Source organism: Eptesicus fuscus, chromosome 9 (genome assembly GCF_027574615.1).
Source record: "Eptesicus fuscus isolate TK198812 chromosome 9, DD_ASM_mEF_20220401, whole genome shotgun sequence".
Classification (NCBI taxonomy): Eukaryota; Metazoa; Chordata; class Mammalia; order Chiroptera; family Vespertilionidae; genus Eptesicus; species Eptesicus fuscus.
In genome coordinates this window covers 90,178,801-90,199,425 of record NC_072481.1, presented here as the reverse complement: position 1 = coordinate 90,199,425, position 20,625 = coordinate 90,178,801, and the positions used below count along the sequence as shown (strand labels likewise).

The 20,625-nt window shown below is 42.4% G+C and overlaps 1 protein-coding gene across 5 annotated transcripts in view; it reads left to right on the top strand.

The window, feature by feature from the left end:
• Nucleotides 1-20,625, top strand: part of FARS2 (phenylalanyl-tRNA synthetase 2, mitochondrial) — a 571,059-nt gene that overhangs the window by 395,219 nt on the left and 155,215 nt on the right. For all 5 annotated transcript variants that reach the window (XM_054721518.1, XM_054721515.1, XM_054721514.1 and 2 more), the window contains one exon: nt 8,119-8,270. In XM_054721518.1, the coding sequence (XP_054577493.1) occupies nt 8,119-8,270 (152 nt within the window). The remainder of the gene's footprint in view (nt 1-8,118; nt 8,271-20,625) is intronic.

Sequence of the window (20,625 nt, the reverse complement as noted above, 5' to 3'; positions counted from 1 at the left end):
GTAAAACTTAGTAAACAAAGCTATTTCAAAGAAAAGGGAAGGGGAATAAAAACAACATCTTTGACAATCACATTTATCTGACCCAGATGACATGGGAAAAAATCCAAATTTTCCTGGAAAACTGGGAAAATGTGGACACAGATCCCATAATATGGTCAGTTCAACAAGATTTCCACGTATTTATTAGCAGGCACTGTGCCACTGTTGGGCTGCCTGCCTCGATGAAGCAGACCTCAGTGCTGGTCTGGGGGACAGGACAGAGAAATGAACCCAAAGGGGCACTGCGTATAGCTTTGGGGCTTGGGGTGAGCCTGTCAGGGAAGCACATACCTCCATGATTGCCCCAACCCCCAACAGGGAAGAAAACAGTTCTTGGGTTGGAAGTGTCAATAATGGGAGGACAATAAGAGGTAAGATGGGCAATGAACCCAAAGGGGCACTGGAAAAAGTTTGTAGATCCCTAGGATTAGCCCAACCTAATAAAATAAGGGTCTTATTCTGAGACCATTATAAGTAGTCCCAATGCAATAAATGTAAGGATAATGTGGGCAAGGGGGGGGGGGGGAATCATTTTTCTTTTACTAGGCCTCAGCTGTGGCTCTGTAGCAAAAGACAGATTAAGAGAAAAACAGATTTATTAACATGTGCAATACATGTGTAACACAGAGGAATACCCAGAGATGAGTAACTCAAACATCTGGCTAGAACTTGGGCTTAAATATAGCAACTTAGAAAAATAACAATACATTTTTAGAGAGGTGATACAGCAAAGGAAAAATAGCTTAAGTCTGTAGGGGTGGCAAAATTTGGAAAGGTAAATGTATAGGAAACTAATGGAAGATAAACTAGTTAGTAAATTTTGTCATGTAGATTCCTCTGGTGCAATCTTTGGGCTGATAAGAGTTTGAAGTTGTCTCTAATGATTAACTCCTTCCTAGTAGAGAGGGGAGTTGGGATCTTTGCAAATTTATGTCCTGCTCTTAGGCAAATCAGGGGAGGGCTGAGAGCTTTTCTTGTATCAGCTTCTCAATTGTCTTCAGCTCAAAATAATCCTTATCTTAAAGAAGCATATTTTTGGATAGCATATTTTGCTACCCTCCAATAAAAAAGATGTTTACCATCAGTCTAAATGAAAGGAATAAAGTATAATTTAGGTTGACCTTACTTGCTGGGTGTACCACCCATCTCTACTCCAACCCAGGTAACAGCTCTAGCATGCAGAAGTCACTCAGTGCTTTTGTTGCACAAATCAGAGTTGAACTTGGACTCTTATTTCTAAACTAGTGGCCTGGTGCATGAAATTCGTGCAAGGGGGTGGGGTGTTCCTCAGCCCGGCCTGCACCCTCTCCAATCTTGGACCCCTCGAAGGATGTCCTATTGCTGGTTTACAGGGATTGGGCCTAAACCGGCAGTCGGACATCCCTCTCACAATCTGGGACTGCTGATTCCAGCCGCTCACCTGCCTGCCTGCCTGCCTGCCTGATTGCCCCTAACCACTCTGCTTGCTGGCCTGCTCACCCCCAACTGCCCCCTGCTGCTGACCTGCTCACCCCCAAATGCCCCCCCCCCGCTAGCCTGATCACCCCCAACAGCCCCCCTGCTGGCCTGCTTACTCCAAACTGCCCCCCCACTGTCCTGATCACCCCCAACAGCCCCCCTGCTGGCCTGCTTACTCCAAACTGCCCCCCCTACTGTCCTGATCACCTCCAACTGACCCCCCACTGACAGCATGCTCACCCACAACTGGCCCCCCTGATGGTCTGCTTACCCTCAAAGGCCCCTGCCATCCCATCCTGGCCTGATTACTCCCTGGTGACCCAAGGTCCCAGACCCTCCTTTTTTTCTTTTTCTTTCTTTTTTTCAGCGCCTCCTTGAGCGGAGGCCAGGGCTGGCCAGGGCAGGTGGGCGGGAAGCTTGGCTTCCTCCATCGCCTGGGGCAACTCAAGCCTCCTGCTTGCTCCAGCTCTGTGGCCACCGCCATTTTTGTTGGGATTTATTTATCTTCTATAATGGAAACTTTGTAGCCTTGAGCGGAGGCCCAGGCCAGCCAGGGTGGGTGGGCGGGAAGCTTGGCTTCCTCCATTGCCAGGGCAACCCAAGCCTTCTGCTTGCTCCAGCTCCATGACCTGCCACCATCTTGATTGGGTTAATTTGCGTACTCAATCCTGATTGACTGGTGGGTGTGGGTTGGTGTAGTGGAATGATGGTTAATTTGCATGTTTCTCTTTTATTAGTGTAGAAGACAGTTGAAATTTCTTTTATACTCTCCTTGAAAACATTTTCCTCCTTATTCAGAGGTAATCATTGTTCTGAAGTCTAGTATATATAGCTTTCCCACATCTTTTTAATATACGTATATTATTGTTACCCTGTTTTTTAAATTCATATAAATACGAAATTTGTGCACTGGGGAGGGGTCCCTCAGCCCAGCCTGCCCCCTCTCACATACTGGGAGCCCTCAGGGGATGTCCTACTCATGGCATAGGCCCGCTCCCCGTTGGGAGCGGACCTAAGCCACAGTCTGGCCTCCCTTTGCGGGAGGTGACCGGGCTGATCAGGGGAAGGTGCCAGCCCCATCACCCCGCTGCTGCAGCCACTGCCAGTCACCGCAGCCGCCCAGGTATTTTCATCAACACAGACTCCAGTCCCTTCACCATGAAAAAATGACAACTTTCTTTAAGCATTTTCAAGATGTGTCTTTCATAGGATATGACATTTCTTTCTTTATTTTTCTTTTTATCCTCACCTGAGGATATGTTTCCATTGATTTTTTTCCCATTCCCTCCGATCCCAGGCTCAGCCCCTGCCCAAGCCTAAAGCCTATGCCCCAGAATTTAGGCTTGGGAAAGGGGTTCCCCCCACCCCCGGCCCCTCTGATCGCAGGCTTGGCCCCTGCCCAAGCCTAAAGCCTCTGCCCCAGGCTTTAGTCTTGGGAAGGGGTCCCCCCCCACACACACACCTCCGATCGCAGGCTCGGCCCCTTCTCAAGCCTAAAGCCTCCACCCGATGGCCGGCTGGGAGTGACCTGGGTGCCGAGGAGGTTCCCAGGACCCAGGTATGTATGCAAATTAACCACCATCTTTGTTGGGTTAATTTGCATACTCTCTTTGGTTGTCTGTGGGCGTAGGGGAGGTACGGTCAATTTACATGTTTCTCTATTATTAGGTAAGATACTTCATATATCTTAATATAACTCATGTTTTTTAATTTTAGCCAGTGATATATGTATCTCCATTTCACTCACTTTAAACCTTATGTATTATGTGTATAACTATATATGAAAAAGTAATTATTATATGAGGTAGATTCTAATAATACCTCCATTTTTCATATAAAACTGAAAGCAGAAATTAAGCAGTTTGTCCAAGTCATATAGCTAGTAAGAAAGATTTAAATATAAGATCACAAATTTTGCCTATTTTATTCTGACTAATTTAGTTCATGGCTTTCCCTGTTTTTTGCCTTGGTTAGGATTTATAATGAGACAGAGCAAGGATGAGAGTAGATATCCTTATCTTACTCTTGACTTTAATTGGAATGCTCCTAAAAATATTTAACATTAAGTATGTTTGCTGTAGGTTTTTATTGAATACCTTGTTAGGCTAAGGATGTTGCCTCTTTATTTATAGTTTGCCCCAAAATATTTATAATAAATATTACATTTATCAAGTGCTTCCTATCTATGAAAAATCACATGATTTTTTCCTTTATATTGTATGTCAATTAGTAGATTATTTTTGTTTTACATCATTCTCATTATTTTAGAAAAACATTACTTGGTCATTTTGTGGTATTATATTGATATGCTATTGAATCGTGTTTGCTGAAGTTACATTTAGGATTTTTCATGTAGGTTGTAAGGTGAAATTGGTCTACAATTTTTTTGTTGAATTATACTATGCTTGTCCAGCTTTGGCTTAAAGTTTCTAGTAGCCTCATAAAATTAGTTGTGTTTTCCTCCATTTCTGTTTTCAGGAAACAGTTTATGTACTAAAGCAGCTACCTTCACTTTAAATATTTGATGAAGAGATACTATGAATATCTGAATCAAACACTTGTTGTAAGATTTGACTAATAATTCAATTTGGTACAGAGTCCCTGGTTTAAATTTTCTTCCTTAAGTGAAAATTATCTATTGAATTCAAGTTATCACGTTTATCATTATTAAAATAGTTCATGATTTCACTTATGGCTTTGAAAGTCTCTACTATATCTGTAATTTTACCCCCTTTTCAAATTTTTAAAAATAAACAATTATAGACGGAATCTCAAAAGAACTAATAAGTAGATGTTTATTTGATAAAACTATAATAATGCTAGGAAAAATAGAAGGCAGTGGGAAAAGAGGAAGACCAAATATGAGATGGATAGACTCCACACAGGAGCCATAGGCTGAGTCTACAGGAGCTCAACAGGACATGATCGACCTCACTCATTCATGGGGTCACCAGAGCCGATCAACAGCATGTAACACATAATAAAATAGACATGCCTTTGTCTAGAGATCAAGAACATAAATGAGAAAACACAATCAATATTAAATGCTATTTAAGGTCTTTGAAAGGATTTCAATCTAAAATGGAACTCGAGAATGTGAAATGGAGACTCTCATGTGTATGCCCTCAGAACTTAAGAACTGATTTCTGGTAAATGTCTGATTTTCAGGAGACTGACACTTACAAGTGTCTTCTACCAATGAAAATCCACAAAGAATCTCTCCCATCCTCGAGTCAGTTGACTGACTGCCTGCACGTTGCTGGACTTCTCCTTCTTTGTACTTCTTGCCCATAAATACAGCCCTCTCCCGACCCTCAGTGGACCTGCCTAGAGCTTATTACAGCATGTGTTTCATGAATTACAATCCTCTGCTATACCCAAAAAACTCAATTTCTGGTATTTTGATTTTGCCTCAATTTACCTCTTTAATTAGGTTGACAGTTCCCTCCCAATTTTAAAATTCCTGATTCTATGACTATGGAATATCACCTATAGCCTCTTTGTCATTCCACATGGTCACTCTCCTCGTCACAGCATGGCCAAGGATGGAGGCAAGTCTCCATGCCCTATTTACTTGATTTGTTCACTAGCTAGTCCAGTTAGAGAAGAAAAAAACAGGTGATTTGATTCATTGTGATGTACCATGGCCCCCATAAGGCAGCTCTGTAATTCTCTTTTACTCAATACCTACAGTGTCACAGGGACTATTCAAGGTGACAGAGAAATTTGGAGATGGAAACAGATACACATCCTACCCTCAAAATGGTATCATACTGGGAAGGCAGACATTAAACAAGTAACTACACAAACAATTCCAGTGATGAAACGTACTATGAAAGAGAGGTATGGGGTGACATAATAAGGGACTAATAGAGTCTGGGATGATAAGGAGTGAATGTTGTAGCTGAAGACAGGGAAGGCAAGAAATGGTATATGGAGTAAGTAGCTCAGTGTGTCCAAGAAACCAAATAAGCCAGCTGTTCTGAACCTAGAGAACAATAGAAAGAAGTAGAACCTTTTAAGAACTGAGGACTTTACCTAAGAGCAATGGGAAGCCAGCCATAGGATGGTTTGTAACACTGCCTTTGGTTAAGCACCAGAAAGCCTACATTTCAGTAACCATAGATCTGTAGTTACCTTCTTATTTTCAAAACAAAATTGTATTGTCCCTTTCACTAGTAGAGTAGGTACCCCACATCTGACACATATTAATTAGTATGGTGATTGATTCTGTTAGTTAGATCATTACTTTAAACTCATTATAATCTGTTAGCTTAAACTATGTTTGCAATACAATAGCCTGGGGTTTTCTCCTTGGTTTTTAAAACTGTAATATGTATTTTTAATGTTTTGGGGGCATATATTCTGGCTGACTGTGCTAACTATTATCCATGGGTTGGGACGCAGATGCTCCCATTTCTTTCATCTTGTCTCATGTCAGAGCTCAAAAGAGTAGATTTCATGCTAATCCTGGCAATCCCAGCCTTTTAACTAATCTTTCTAAATTTCTTTATTAAGTGGCAAAAGGGTGTTGTCAAGGGAAAAGCAATTGTATAATCATCAAATTCCCATCATCTCCAGTGGCTACATTAACCTATAGATTCTTATCACAGCATCTTGCCTTTAGGAGAGAAAACATGGATGTTTTTCAGGAGCTCTGTTATTTTGTCAGGAGTACCTGGATGGTAGCTTAATTATGTTCATTGGGAATGTATATTCTAAACTGATGCATTTGTTAGACAACTTTATTGCTATTTCAAATTGAATAATCATTTATGTTTGAGTATTTGGTTTTTCAGAGGTTTTGCCAATTTAAAAATTTAATGCATTTTCTGATCAGTGATTCAACAAACTGTTTATAATGAAACTAGAGGCCCGTTGCATGGGATTCGTGCACTGGTGGGGGGCATGGCTGCAGGGATCATCCCGGTCTGCCAAGCGGCTGTGGACCCGCCCTCTGAGCGGCTGCTCCCTGGTTTGGCATCTTCCATGGAGCTGGAGCACTCACCTCATCAGGGGACCCTGTCAGTGCTGGGCCCAGGGGCAAGAACACTGAGAGGCAGTGGAGTAGGCCTCAGTCCCGAGGCAGCCATGAACCCGCCTCCCAGCCTCCGGGGTCAGCTCTGTGAGCCCAGCAGCAGCGCTGCATGTCCTGCAGGTGTCCAGAGGAGGCAGCAGGGAGCAAGGAGGAGGAGCCTGGGGTGACGAGGCAAGGATCGGTGCTCCCACTATGGTAGTACACTGACCACCAAGGGGGAGCTCCTGCATTGAGCGTCTGCCCCCTGGTGGTCAGTGCGCATCATAGTGACTGGTCAACCGGTCATTCTGGTCATTCTGCCGTTTGGTCGCTGGGCTTTTATTATATAGGATCAGGCTTGGTATAAATCAGTTTGTAAATTTGCCCTTCTAACAAATTTATAGCTTTATCAGATTTCCTTAGGACTTTATAATTATGTAATGAAACATTCAATAAAACATTTTTATAACTTATAGACCTAAAGTATACATAAGACATGTAAACAAATGCAGTAACTTCTAAAAGTATTTAATTTTAAATGTCTATCTATATATATAAGACCCTAAGCGACCGGTCGACCATTTGACCAGTAGCTATGATGCGCACTGACCACCAGGGGGCAGATGCTCACACAGGAACTGCCACCTGGTGGTCAGTGTGCTCCCACAGTGGGAGCGCCACTCAGCTGACTGACAAGCACCAGATGCTGGGCTCACGGCTGACGAGTGCAGCTATGGCGGTGCTACCAAGCCTTGGCGGCAGCAGGCTCAGCAGGGCCAGGATGAGCGGGAGTGGCACCACGCCTGACCCAGGCTCAGGCTCCTCCCTGGCCAACTGCTGCTTCGCACACTACTACATCCCTCAGATGGTGTCAGACTGCCGGTTTCCGAAACAGGCAGTCCAACATCCCCTGAGGGACCCCGGATTGCAAGAGAGTGCAAACCAGGCTGAGGGATCCCACTGGTGCTCAAATCTGTGCACTAGGCCTCTAGTCCAATATAATAATGAATTAATGAACCCTAATAAACTGGAAAAAGTAGGGAAAATGAAGGAAATGGCTACATTGTGTTTATTACATCCTTAGAGGCATAATTTGTAAAATAACTCCCTAAATGACTACTTATAAGTTCATTTCTTTATTTTAATAATTAGAAATACTAACAAAAATGACATTTCTATTTGAAATACCAATTTTGACAAGCCCTTATTTCCCATTAAAATGGCTTCCTGAAAGTATCACAAGAAGTTAATGAATCACTTGTTAATTAAATTTGAACTTTTCTTCTCTGATATTCAAATGGAAAAAAACTGAAATATGATAAATTCAAATTGCTTCATACTAAATTGAACATTGATAGTGATATAAATGTTATAAATGGTGATGTTACACATGAATGAGATAAGAATCTATAAGATTCATAATGGAATTTGCTAATTTTGAATATTGGCTTATCTTTTAAATTTATTTTGTTCCTGAAAATTCAAGTGTTGAAATAATATTTTATGAGCATTTTCTAATTAGCCAAGTGTAACTTTCCATGAAAATTTAAACATTCTCATCCAACTAACAACTCAATCTATCTTTTCTTCTCTTATTTTGTTAGCCTCTTAGCAAATATCCTGCTGTGATAAATGACATTTCATTCTGGTTGCCCTCGGAGAATTACACAGAAAATGATTTCTATGACTTAGTACGAACAATTGGAGGAGATTTGGTGGAAAAAGTTGATCTTATAGACAAGTTTGAACATCCAAAGTAAGTAAAAAAAATTTATTTTATCCTTGTTCTCTCTATGTGACAATGGCATGTGGAAACATATAAAATTTTGCTGAAATCCAGTGCATAGTAGACAAAATATCTTCTGAATTTATAGTGAACGTATGGCTTCTCAGAAAAGCCTTTCATATCAGTCCTTTCTGAAAATCTTTCTGAAATGCATTTTTAATCTTTCCTGCCCTGTTAAAGAAAGTATATGAAACTGGATGTTTTAAAGATCTTGGAGTTTTTCCGTATTGCTTTTGGAAGTGATTCTGTAGTATATCACATCCCAGGAACAGAGGATAAGGCCCAAAGAAGAGTTTGTGGAGAAAAAGTGTTTTGTTAATCTCTAGGTGAATATTTATTAACCATATACCTCAAGCCAAAATCTGTATCAGGTCATAAGATAAAATGTAATAACTTTATCAGGACTTATTTCGGCGTTGACCCGTCCTCCCTGATATGTATGTATTTGTCCCTCACTAACTGAGTTTAACTTTACTCTGGTTTTAGAACTGTTTTTCCTGAATTATCTCTCAGGGTTTGTATTGATCCATTGGACTGTTCTTGAGAGACTCCAATGATGCCTGAGGAGGCCGTCCTAAGTCTGACTTCTCTACCTTCCATTTTCTCTCTAATGTATTAGAACTCTGTGTTTTTAAAGTTTTCCACTTCATTTTGAATGCTTTCCTCCTGTGTCTTCTCTGCTCCTTACTGTGTTTCATTGCACACATTGTATTTCCATCTGTACTCTGCTTTCCCCCTTGTCTGAGTTCTGCAAGCTCATATTCTGTTTCTGTTTCCTTGCTCTCTTTTCTCCGAGTTATTTTTGCTTTGTGATTTTCCTTCATAGAGAAATTGCTTCATTTGGTTTTTAAAATTCATTGTAATATATATGGCTAGAAACTTCATACGATTTGTTGGCAGCATTTTTCTATGACTTCTCTGTCATTCTCCTTATTCTTTTAACTATTGTAATTGCTGTGTCAGTTTTATGCTTATGATTGCCTTTTTGTCACTCATATTTGAATGTGTTGGATTTTCTGAACCAGCTACTGACACAAGCCTCGGGGGTGAGGTTCAGAGTGACTCGGCAGGGAAGGGCTAGTAGTCATTCAGGCTACATGTCTTCACAACCGTAGGCTTTCTTTGTCTCCACCTCCATGAAACCAACTCTTTAAACATGGCTCATCCATCTCTGAGTCTTTTATAGGTCTGCCTCCCACCCCAAGTCTACCCTAGTTACTAACAGAAAATCCACCTTTGCTAACTCCAGTTTCAATACTTATTGGTGATATAAACTTTGCACTTCAGATTATAACCTTAGCACTGAGAAATGTATTTTTGCTGGTGTTCAGGAATATGTGTTCAAAGACATGGCACTCTGTGTGCTTCTGCTCTTTGCTTCCTCCCATTTAGCTTCTACTTGATTTTGGCTCTTTTTGGCAGTCTTTAAATATATTTTGGAGCTGGCAGATGATTTCTGTCTCCTAACTTTACAGACAATAGAATGGATGTACAGGGTAGCCTGGGCCCCTGACGTGATAGATACCATTCAGCCCTGTACTTTTATGTGAGAAAGAAATTTCCAAGAGTTAACATGTTGATACTGAAAGTCTGGATATTACTATTGAAGAGGAGCAAATATGTGGGAATAAGACTTATTGCGAAGTGTCAACTGATATGCCAAAAGCACATGACTCACCATTGTTTTCCATTCTTGTTTAATACACAGATAACTTCTGGAATCAAGGATTCAGAATTCATTCTTTATTTCTTACTTCTCGGGCTCTTGCTTCCTGATACTGACTTAGATCCACCTCTACCTCTTATATCACCAGTGTGAAAAGTGAGATGAGTAGTCTTTCTTGGTTGGAGATGAGCAGAACCTAAAGGCACTGTGAGATGTTATTGCCGGGATGTAGTGAGGAGGGTAAATGGAACGGGCATGTTAATTGGAGAGGATGCCGGGGGCATGGGGAAGTATCAGGGTCCTGTGGACTCAGGAACAGACCAGGCAGACAGTCCATTAAAGACAAAGTCACAGACTGTGTAGGAGTACTGTATAACTCGGGTCTGCACATAGCCCATGCTAACTGGTTGTGCTAAAGGAGAATTTGTCCACTTCCTTCTGGAGGAGACAATACTTTTGATTGGAAATTTGAAAACAAACAACCAGCCAGAAAATGCTTCTGTCGCTGATCTTAAATAAATGTTAAGCAAACATTTAAGTCCTATCATTTTGGAGCTATGCCAAATGATTAGCCTGCCCAGAGAGCCTACCTATCTTTTCCTTTTTTTTTTTTTTTTTGGTGTTGTGTGTGTGTGTGTGTGTGTGTGTGTGTGTTTTGTTTGTTGTTGTTGTTGTTAATCCTCACCTGAGAATATTTTTCCATTGATTTTTAGGGAAAGTGGAAGAGAGAGGAAGACAGAAAAATTAAGAAAAAATCTTGATCTTTTTTTAACCGAAGCAGTTTGTCAGCCAATGAAAAGTCTATACTAGGTGTATCAGTTTAGCCAGTAGTTTATGTGACATGTTTAGTGGTATTTCTAGAGACTTCCTTAAAAGTTGGGCTGAAGCTGTCCTTTTTCCTTCCTGCTACCTGGATGTGAATATAATGGCTGGTACTTTGGCAACCATTCTGGACCACAGTGTGTCTTGGTAGTGGAAGTTGTGGGGAATACAGCCTGGGTCTCATGCCACTGGAGTGTCAGTTCAGCCTTGGACTTTATATGAGAGAGAGTATCTTGTTTAAGCCACTATTTTTCAAATCTTTATTCCTGACAACCAAAGTAAGGACAAACAAACCTTGCTTTTACAACACTGAGGAAAAGCACATTATTTAGTCATGGTGGCTCCTTATGCAATGATTCTCAGGAAGTATCTAGGGCAGGAGGTGACAATCTTTTGCTGTTAAAGGACAGATAGTAAATATTTTTTACTTCGTGGGTCATATGATCTCTGTCACATCTACTCAACTCTGCTCTTTCTAAAGCAGCCACAGAGAAAACGAAATCAAATTGTCATGGCTGTGTTCTAATAAAGCTTTCATTATAAAAACAGGTGGTCAGCAAGATTTGGCTCATGGTTTGCTGACCCCCGATAAAGGGGAGGGAGACACATGTAATTTTTTTAAAGATCACCTCCCCCTTAAAGATTCTGAAATCCTCCCGAAGGAGGTCATTCTTCCCTGAGCACCTGGCACCCTCCTTGGGCAGTGGCAAGTGAAGGTCACCTGACCTTGTACTCATCAATGCATAGCTTGATCTCAAGATTTATTTCATTTGTTATCTAAACACATCAATGAAATGTTACCAGGTAGTCCAAGAGCTCTGACCCTTTCTTCACCTAACATCCCAGCTGAGAACTGCTAGTGCTGAGGGAAAGGCACTCTGAGCTAAATAGGTGTTATTGTTTGGCCAAGAACAGATCCCAGGATGTTTCAGAGAGACATCAGCTGCTGAATCTGAACCTAATTTTATAATGTTAAACAAATGGGCCATTTTTTTCTTGATTACAAATAACAGTTTGTGCCCAAAAGGAGGATAGCTGTTCAAGTTAGAAGAAGCTGACATTTTGTTCCAGTTTGTCATTCAGAACCTTCTCCCAGAGTACATTTGCCACTTAATCTATAGGCTACTTAGTGTGCACAAGAGTTTTTGTAGTTCCAAATTTCATGTCACAAAAAGTAGAGCAGGGATTACTTAGCTCTGGAGAGGAGAGCTGGGGTCACTGTGTGTGCGTTCATACCTTTGGAATATTGTACTATATGCACGTGCTACATACTGAGAAAGCGCAACTGCCCAAAGTATTTCTTATGCTGGGGTCGGAGAAGGAGCAAAGAAGAGCAAAAGGAAACTTAACCATTGTCTTCAACTGCTGATATCTCATCTGGGGAAGCGAGCCAATACTGCTCTTTTGAATGGTAGAAATGGACCGTAAAGTAATATGGATTTGAATAGGACAGATTTGGTTTGAGTTTAAGGCAGAGTTTTCTGGAAGTTAGAATTACAGAATTCTAAAAGAAGTATCTGATTTAACCCCAAGAAAAGAGTGGTAGCTAAAAATGTCCCAGGTGTCTGCAGCAGGGGCTGGCTGGAGATGTCCCAAAGCATAGACTTACACTCTGTTCCTGGGGCTGCTGCTTACTTTGCCACATGCTGTTCATACAATGTGGACATGTTTCCTGAACCCCTGCACTGTTAGTCAGGGTCTGGTTAGAGCCTAGATGCTAGAGGTGAGTGTGCTGAACTATGGACTCCCTACTTGATCTTCCTCACAGTTATATTTTATACAATTTGCCAAAAGTACAGGTAGACCTCGTTTTGTACAGGTAGACCTTGTGCTTCACCTTCTTGTGCTTTGCAGACACTGCATTTTTAACAACGCGGAAGTAAGACCCTCCACCAGCAAAATGATTATGATTATCTGAAGGCTCAGATGATGGTTATAGTCTTTTAGCAATGAAGTAGCTTTAATTAGGGTATATTCATTGGGTTTTTAGAAATAATGCTATTGCATACTTAATAGACTACAGCATAGTATAAATATAACTTTTATAGGCATTGGGAACCAAAAATTTGTGTGACTTGCTTTTTTGCAATACCCACTTTATTGCAGTGGTCTGGATCCCGCAATGTCTCCGCGATATGCCTGTGGGTACACTGGGACATATGTCTTCATTTTTAACAGAACTTTGAAGCAGGACTTCCCCACGAGAAGCCCCTTCTCAGTGTAGCTGGCCCCTCTTTTGAGTGGGTGTGAGTCTTGGACGTTGCCTGGTCCTAACTTCATGGTGTGGTGTGGGTGAGGCAGTTCAGGTGACTCATCCTCCCTTCCTCCAGTCTTTCCCTTCCTTCTTTCTCTTTTTGGTATATTTGTGTGTTTTTGCTTTGTCAAGCATCCAGTAAAAATGCAAACACATAAAACTTTGGAAATAAAAAGGGTGGAGATTCAGCCATCATCTCAACACTCTAAGACAACTCTTAACATTTTTACATTTTCCCAGTCTTGACTTTATTCATATACTTATGCATCATATGACATTTGACCCTTGAATATTGAAGAAAGCATGTGCTTTGTATTATTAACCTGTTGGTTCTAGTGCATGGTTTTTCACCGTCTGTACTACTGATATTTTGGGCCAGATAATTCATTGTTGTGTGTTCTGTGCATTGTAAGCTATTTAGCAGCACTTCTGGCCTTTACTCACTAGATTTCAGTATCACACACCCAATCCCACCCTCTGTGACAATCAAAAATGTCTCCCGACATTGTCAAATGTCCCTTCACAGGCAGAATTGCCCTGTTGAGAAAACATTTAGCAGAGAATGTTTAATATTCTTTTTGAAAAGATTTCTTAAAATCATGCACTATTTTTATGTTCTGATCAGCTGGGAGAAGCGATAGAAGGCCCTCACAAGGGCAGTGCCTCAGTGGGGGTTCTGTGGTCCCAACGAACACACTTGATCAAACAGGAAAAGCTTGACAACAAAAGAAGCTTCAGAAAGAGTAGTAGCTAAAGCAGGCTCTGACCTTTCTCTGTCTCCATCGCTCTTTCTGTTTTGTTTTGTTTTGAATCCTCACGTGAGGATAGATATGTTTTTATTAATTTTTAGAGAGAAGAAGGCAGAGAGAGAGAGAGAGAGAGAGAGAGAGAGAGAGAGAGAGAGAGAGAAAACATCTATTAGTTGTTGCCTCCATAACATGCTCCCACCAGGGATCGAACCTGCAACCTTTTGGCTAACGGAAGGATCTTCCAACCAACTGAGCCACCAGCTAGGGCTCCACCACTCTTTCTGTGGTATGTCTACCAATTTCTACTTCTCTATTGCATTGTATTTTCTCACACTCACTCTCTCTCCCCACCTTCCCACCATACAGCTTCTGCTCTTTCATATCATGCAGAGTTCAGAATGCCCTGCCCAGCTCCTGATTCTAAGTGTCCTTCAGGTTCCAGCTCTCAGCACCACTGCAAGTCTCTTGCCCAATTCTAACTCTCAACAAAGCAGGCCCAACTCAACTTTTCTCACTGGGGCAAACATCCCTGACCAGCTTGGTGATGCCTGCCCTTGGTCTAACTAGCCTCCTGGGTCAAGTGGACAGGCCTCTGACCTTAATTTACAGGTCAGTAGACTTACTGTTTATACAGCGATTTCTTTGTGTGTTTTTTCTTTAACCTGAAATCAGTAGCCTTTCACTCAGGACTACCATTTTTATATTTCCTTGAATTTTATGCCAAGAGATATAACCATAAATGTATTTAGCAACTGATTCTTGAGTTCCTGTGTTTTGGGAAATATTGGGCTAATTGGAACCATAAGGATTTTTAAAATTTTATCTTTATTGTTGAAAGTATTACATGTGTCCCTCCTTTTCCCCCATTGACCCCTCCCCCCTGCCCCAGGCCTTCACCACACTATTGTCTGTGTCCATGAGTTTTACATATATGGTTAATCTTTCCCTACCCAACCCTACCTTCCCTCTGATATTCATCAGGCTGTTCCATGCTTCTATGTCTCTGGATCTAATTTGTTCATCATTTTTGGGGGGGAACCACAAGGAATTTTGAGGCAAGATCCCAATTTTTATGGAGCCAAATAATATAGGAAAACTGAACTAGGAATAAAAAGCATAAGGTGACAATGAGGTTAGTTAAGCCTAATAAATGGTCTGTACCATTTCTTGCACATAACTGATGGTCAGTAAACATCCATTGACTTAAAATAAGGGGCACATGTCTAAGGCTATAAATTCAGATGAAAGAGCCCATTGGTCTAGGAAGCCTTACCAAGGAGGCAGGGTGGCAGACCCTCTGTTTCTGTCTACCTTCTGATACCTTGTGAATGAGGTGCACTGCATCCTGAATCTAATTAATGTGAGTATATTCTCTGTAGTAGGAAACTTGAGTTTCTGTAAAAAGAACTCTGAGTTTTTAGATTCTTTCTTTTGCCAGGATAGATTCACTTACAGTGGCCACTTTAAGAAGCAGAGGTTTATTTAAGGATACACCTGAATAGAACTGGGAAGCTATTTGGAACTGAGGCAAGTCTAAGGGTCAGAGACCTTGTACACCTAGTGTCCTGGCTTTGTCCCTCTCCTTACTCCTCCTGGTCAGTGTCTGTATCCTCCACCTTTCCCCTACTTATAGATACACAGAGGCCCAGCACGAAATTTGTGCATGGGTAGGGTCCCTAGTGGCTGCCGGCTGCTGCCTGGGGCCTCCCTTCCCCCAGCTGCCTCCTTCACACCCGCCTTGGCCTGGCGCTGCCTGCTCACCTGCTCCACCATCTCACCATGGTCCCGCTCTCATTGGGGGCCCATTGGGGCCAGCAGTGCCGCCACTGCCGCTCTCTGCCAGCACCGTGTCCCCCATGCCCACCATGTTTGCACAGCACCCTGGTGGTCAGCGCATGTCTAACTCCTGGTCAGTCGAATTCCCGCCCGTAGGGACAATTTGCATATTAACCTTTTATTATATAGGATTAACATTTCCACCTCTTTCCGCATTGGCCAAAGTCTTTTCTGGCCAGTCCTGTCATGATCCCAGTACAAATTCTGGGAGGAACCAACCTAATTAACTGACAAATACCATCCCTTTTGTGTATAGCCCTTTGCCCTGGCTTCCTGGGGTCTGGGCGGTCTTCCCCACTATTGGGTCAAGAACCCATTGTTGATCCAGTTAGGGACCATTAATAAAACAGCCCAGCCCCGTTCCAGAGCAAGAAGCCACAGGCTGGATATTTTCAAGCAGAAAGATTCACTGGGCAGTTTTTCAGAACAAATATCCAAGTACTGCCTTCTTGCCGCCCCCCATTTTACTCCATGTATAGAACTATGTAACTGGTCCTAATAGTTGGCTCATTCATATCTTTATTCTTTATTCACATTTAAACTTTTCTAGTCTATTCCACTAGATGGAAACTCCTTAGGTGGAACTGAATTGGTATAGTAGCTCCCTTTTGTCTTCCCACAATGTTTATATTAGTGGAAGGAGGCTCATCACTACATGATGCTGGGTGGACGGTAAGTGGAACCTTCTTCATTCCTTAGAGGAGCTTTTTTAAGGACTGGAAGTAGTTTATGAGATGAGAAGTAGAGTCAGTGTAGTCTAGTGGAAAGAGCTCAGAATTCAGTCAGAAGCCATGGGTGGAATCTTGACTTTCCACATCCAATATGTATGGTATTGGGACTTTCTGCACCTCAGCTTCATCTACCTCTGAGAGTACTGTCATCCTTAAATGGTAGCTGCAAAAATTCCGTGTGCCTGTGTATGTGCAATGCTTTGAAGACTGCACAGAGTTCTAAAAAAATTGTTAGCTATTAGAGTAAAAACAAAAGAGTAACTTTCACAACCAGCTTACCTTGTTTAGTAAAATAAAGAATAACCTGGTACAGCTAGGAGTCTGAGATGAGGCAGCCAGATCATAGAGGAAAGCAGAGTGAGACTTTGTATGGAACTGTCATTCTGAAATGATGCATATTCTTCCTGCAACTGAAGGAGTAAACTTTTAATCAAGAAAAAAAGAAATTCTTTGTAAACTAGTAAAGATACTGGTCAGCAGAGCTGTGTAGTCACTGTGGCTATTTTCTGGGTTGTGTGTTGGGAAAATGCTATGGACAGTGGCAGGTGGGATGACATATCTGGTTGCAAATCACTCCCTGGTCTTGTTCCTTTTGACAGAACCAAATAAGTGCAGTTATCTGAACTTAAAGATGGGTCATCAATGAAAAGCCAACCACAGCTGATCTTTGGAGGCCTGCCAGAGTCGTGTCCCCTGGAGATTAACAGCATGCAGTCCCGAGGAGATGGCTAGCGGCGGCCAGGCTGCCTTAGAGCTCTCCTGGCTTCTGTCCTGTTCTTCATTCTTATTGCAGAACTGGTGGTGTGCGTGTAAGAACTTTTATTGCTGCGGTTCAGCCAGCACAGAAAGCAATTCTAAGAAAACTATTTTTAGCCTGGATAGTTGTTTCTCCCTACTTTCCTTCACTTTCCGCCTTCTCTTTAAAGTAGTCCATGGGAGACATTTCATCGCTGCCACGTAGCAGCCCTGTTTGCCACCAGCCCTGTTTACTTTTAGATAAAGTAAAACACCATTAGTTCTATTCCACGTCGTGCCCCAGCTTGTCACCATTTGCTGAAGGATTCCTTGGGATTACCTTCGGTGTTGGCCTGGCAGGACCCCAGGAGTAGCATCCCTGCACAGAGCAGGAAGGAGAGACCACTTGACAGCAGCTAGCCTGGGAGAGGGCCAGGAGCTGAATGGGCTGCACCTGTGGTGAGCACTGCCTCACAGTACACCTTTGTGAAAATTAACCTGAAGCCACTTTTCCTTCTTTAACTTCCCATTAATGGTTTTCAGGGAGAGTCTTTGGATACTCTCTCTCCTAGGCATCCCTTGTACCTGTTCGTGGTGAGGAAATTGAATGACCTCTTTCCAGGATGCAAGGTAAGAGTAAGTCATGTACCCGAGGTTTCCGTGTCTCACCCCAACAGTGCTGACCGGATTAAAGCAAATTAAAATGCACACCCAAGGCAAACTGTGAGGAGAAAATAAGTCGCAGAATTGCTAGCATAAATGGGGCGGGGAGGGACAATCCCACCCCATCATTTTGAGTAAGACCCTAAATTGTTTTGGGTCTTCAAATTTATTTTATATTTTTAAAATATGTTTTTATTGATTTCAGAGAGGAAGGGAGAGATAGAAACAAAATGATGAGAGAGAATCATTGATTGGCTGCCTCCTGCAAGCCCTACACTGGGAATCGAACCTGCAACCTGATTATATGCCCTGACCGGGAATCAAACCGTGACCTCTGGGTTCATAGGTCGACACTCAGCCACTACTGAGCCAAGCTGGCCGGGCGGGTCTTTAAATTTTTAAGGTCACTTCTTTCGACTGGCTACCACCCAAATTCTATGTCCAGAGCCAGCAATGGGAGTCTGCCTCTATTGTCTGTCCCTGTGTCAGTTGCCTTGTTCTTCTCACCCATAAATCCCTGGCCCTGAATGTACCACAGCCATCACAGTTAATGATCTGGCTTAGTAACCAAAAGATTTATGAATCCACTATGCAACCTCAGAATTGTACCTAAGGTAAACCAAAGTTATCCTAATTATAGATTTTGGAGTTGAATCTCTAAAGATGGGCCTATGATTTGTAAGGAGTTCTTAGGAATCTACAAGTGAGACCTCTTTGAGTCACTCTTCAAAAATTAAAATTTTCAAATAGCAGAGATGGCCTCACCTTGCTGGTTGCCTCCTGAGTAAGAAGCAAGCCCTTTTCTGCTGCCAATCCCCATGGGCTCCAGCGTCACATGAGGCCAGGGTCACGACTCACAATTCACAGGCTGGGGCAGTGCCATGCCGCAGCAGCCCCTGTGTCCCTCGGGCTAGTTACTTTCCTTAACTTCCTCATAACTCAGGCTCAGGCAGCTGCCAGGAAGGTGTACAAAAGAAGGCAGGGAGCAGGGATGAGAGGTCAACTCCAGGGGGACGGAATGGTGTGCACAGATGGTCCATACAGCACCCACGATCTAAGGTATCTTATTAGGGTCATTTGGAAGAGGCCCAGCAGTCAGTGAGCACAGTGGAGGAGTGTGGTGGAGTAGGCAGGGGTCACAGAGAAGCCAGGCTTAGGGTCTGCATTTCATTTACTGATGGAGTCATAGGGAGGCCGACTTGCAGAGAGGAATGTGGACTCTGCTTTTCTTATGTTGCAGGGGAACCATGCCCTGGCTGCCTGGAGGCTGTGCTGGCAAGCTGCTGGCCAGGGCTCCTCTTAGAGTTGGGAGTGGGCTTGAAGTCCAGAATGAGGCTGAATCTGAGACCTGGGGTGAGGGGGTTGGCAGGTAAGTCATAAAATTTAGGAGACTAGCAGGTCTTTACCAGAGCTTCAGGCTGTTTGTTTGTCTTGTTTTAATAGTAGTAGAGTCACTGTGATCTGCTTATTGAAGTGTCGTTTTGGAGTCAGGGAAGGTGTTATCACGGAAATATAATTGGGTATGCAGTGATAAAGAACAAGGTAGAATGTTCCATAAGATTTACATGAAGAGAAGGATACCTCAAGGCAATGTAGTGTGATTAGGGAACCCTGTGTTGATGGGGCCACTGCTACAGTAAGAGAGCTAGTCAGTAAATGAATTAGGGAGCTTGTATTCAGATGTCCTGAGCATGCCCACACAATCTCGGTCTCAAGAAAACTCCCTTCATGTATTTCTTGAAGTCTCAAAGGGTGTGTCAGATATGTTCACAAACAAGCTTACTTCCACTGGATGCGACAATTCCCGCCCCCCGCCCCCATGAGCCCCCAGGGTTTCTTGCTGGGCATCTCTGGCCTTGTGCTGCTTCAGCTGGGGCACCTTTGTTGAGACACTCCTAGTGCCCTATGGTTTTTCAGGCTTGTGTAGAGCTATGCCCTCCCCCTCCCCCCCCCCCACCCTCACCCACAGCCTCATACTTCTCACCTGGGACTCCAGCAGCTCCACTTTGAACCCCATCTCCTGCCTACCTTGCAAGGCCCCTCCCCCCACCCCCTCCCTAGGCTTTTCCCTTCAGGTAAACACCTGCAATGAAAGGCTTGGGATTTCAGTACAGACCTGACTAAATCTCCATTCAGACTGAAAATCTTTTCCATGGGAGTACAGTTTAGATCTGAGGACAAAAATTACTAAAATGCCAGTTGCCTTATAATCTTTGTGGTCATAACTATTTTGTAAGATGCCTTATGTGTGTAATATTCTCAAAGGAGAAAGAATACCCCACAAAAGTTTTAGATTCTGTGTTTGACAGATATGGCTGCTTCCCTTAGCCTCCACTTCCTCCTGCAGGAAGGTGGCAATAGTAAGATGAGAGAGGAAACTTGTAGTGAAAATTAAGCAGCTAAAATATTTGTACAAGAGTTGACAGCTGTGGTCTAGACATTTATACAGAATTTTATCACTTATTTCAGCATTCATTAAATATAGGAATTTCTCCTGGCAGATCATCTGTCCCTCAATGTACATGGTATGCAATTTTTGAAATTCTGTAGTAATGGTGGAATAAGCATTTCTAGCACATTCTTATGTTTTAGCAATTGCTGCATTGCATTGTGTTTATTCATTTTTCTACCACTATACTGTGAGTTACTGACAAACACTGGCTCTTGAACTTTCTATTATATCTGGGATATAGAACATAGTAAATACTCAATAAACATTTTTGATGAGTAAATTATAAAGAAAAGTCAGCAACAACCTATGTTATGTCATGTTTTCTCAGGATATAACTAGCATCCCTTTCTATGTGATCCAAAAAGATACCTCAGTTGGTACCGTTTTCCAGTTGGGCTAGCAGAACTCTTCACAATC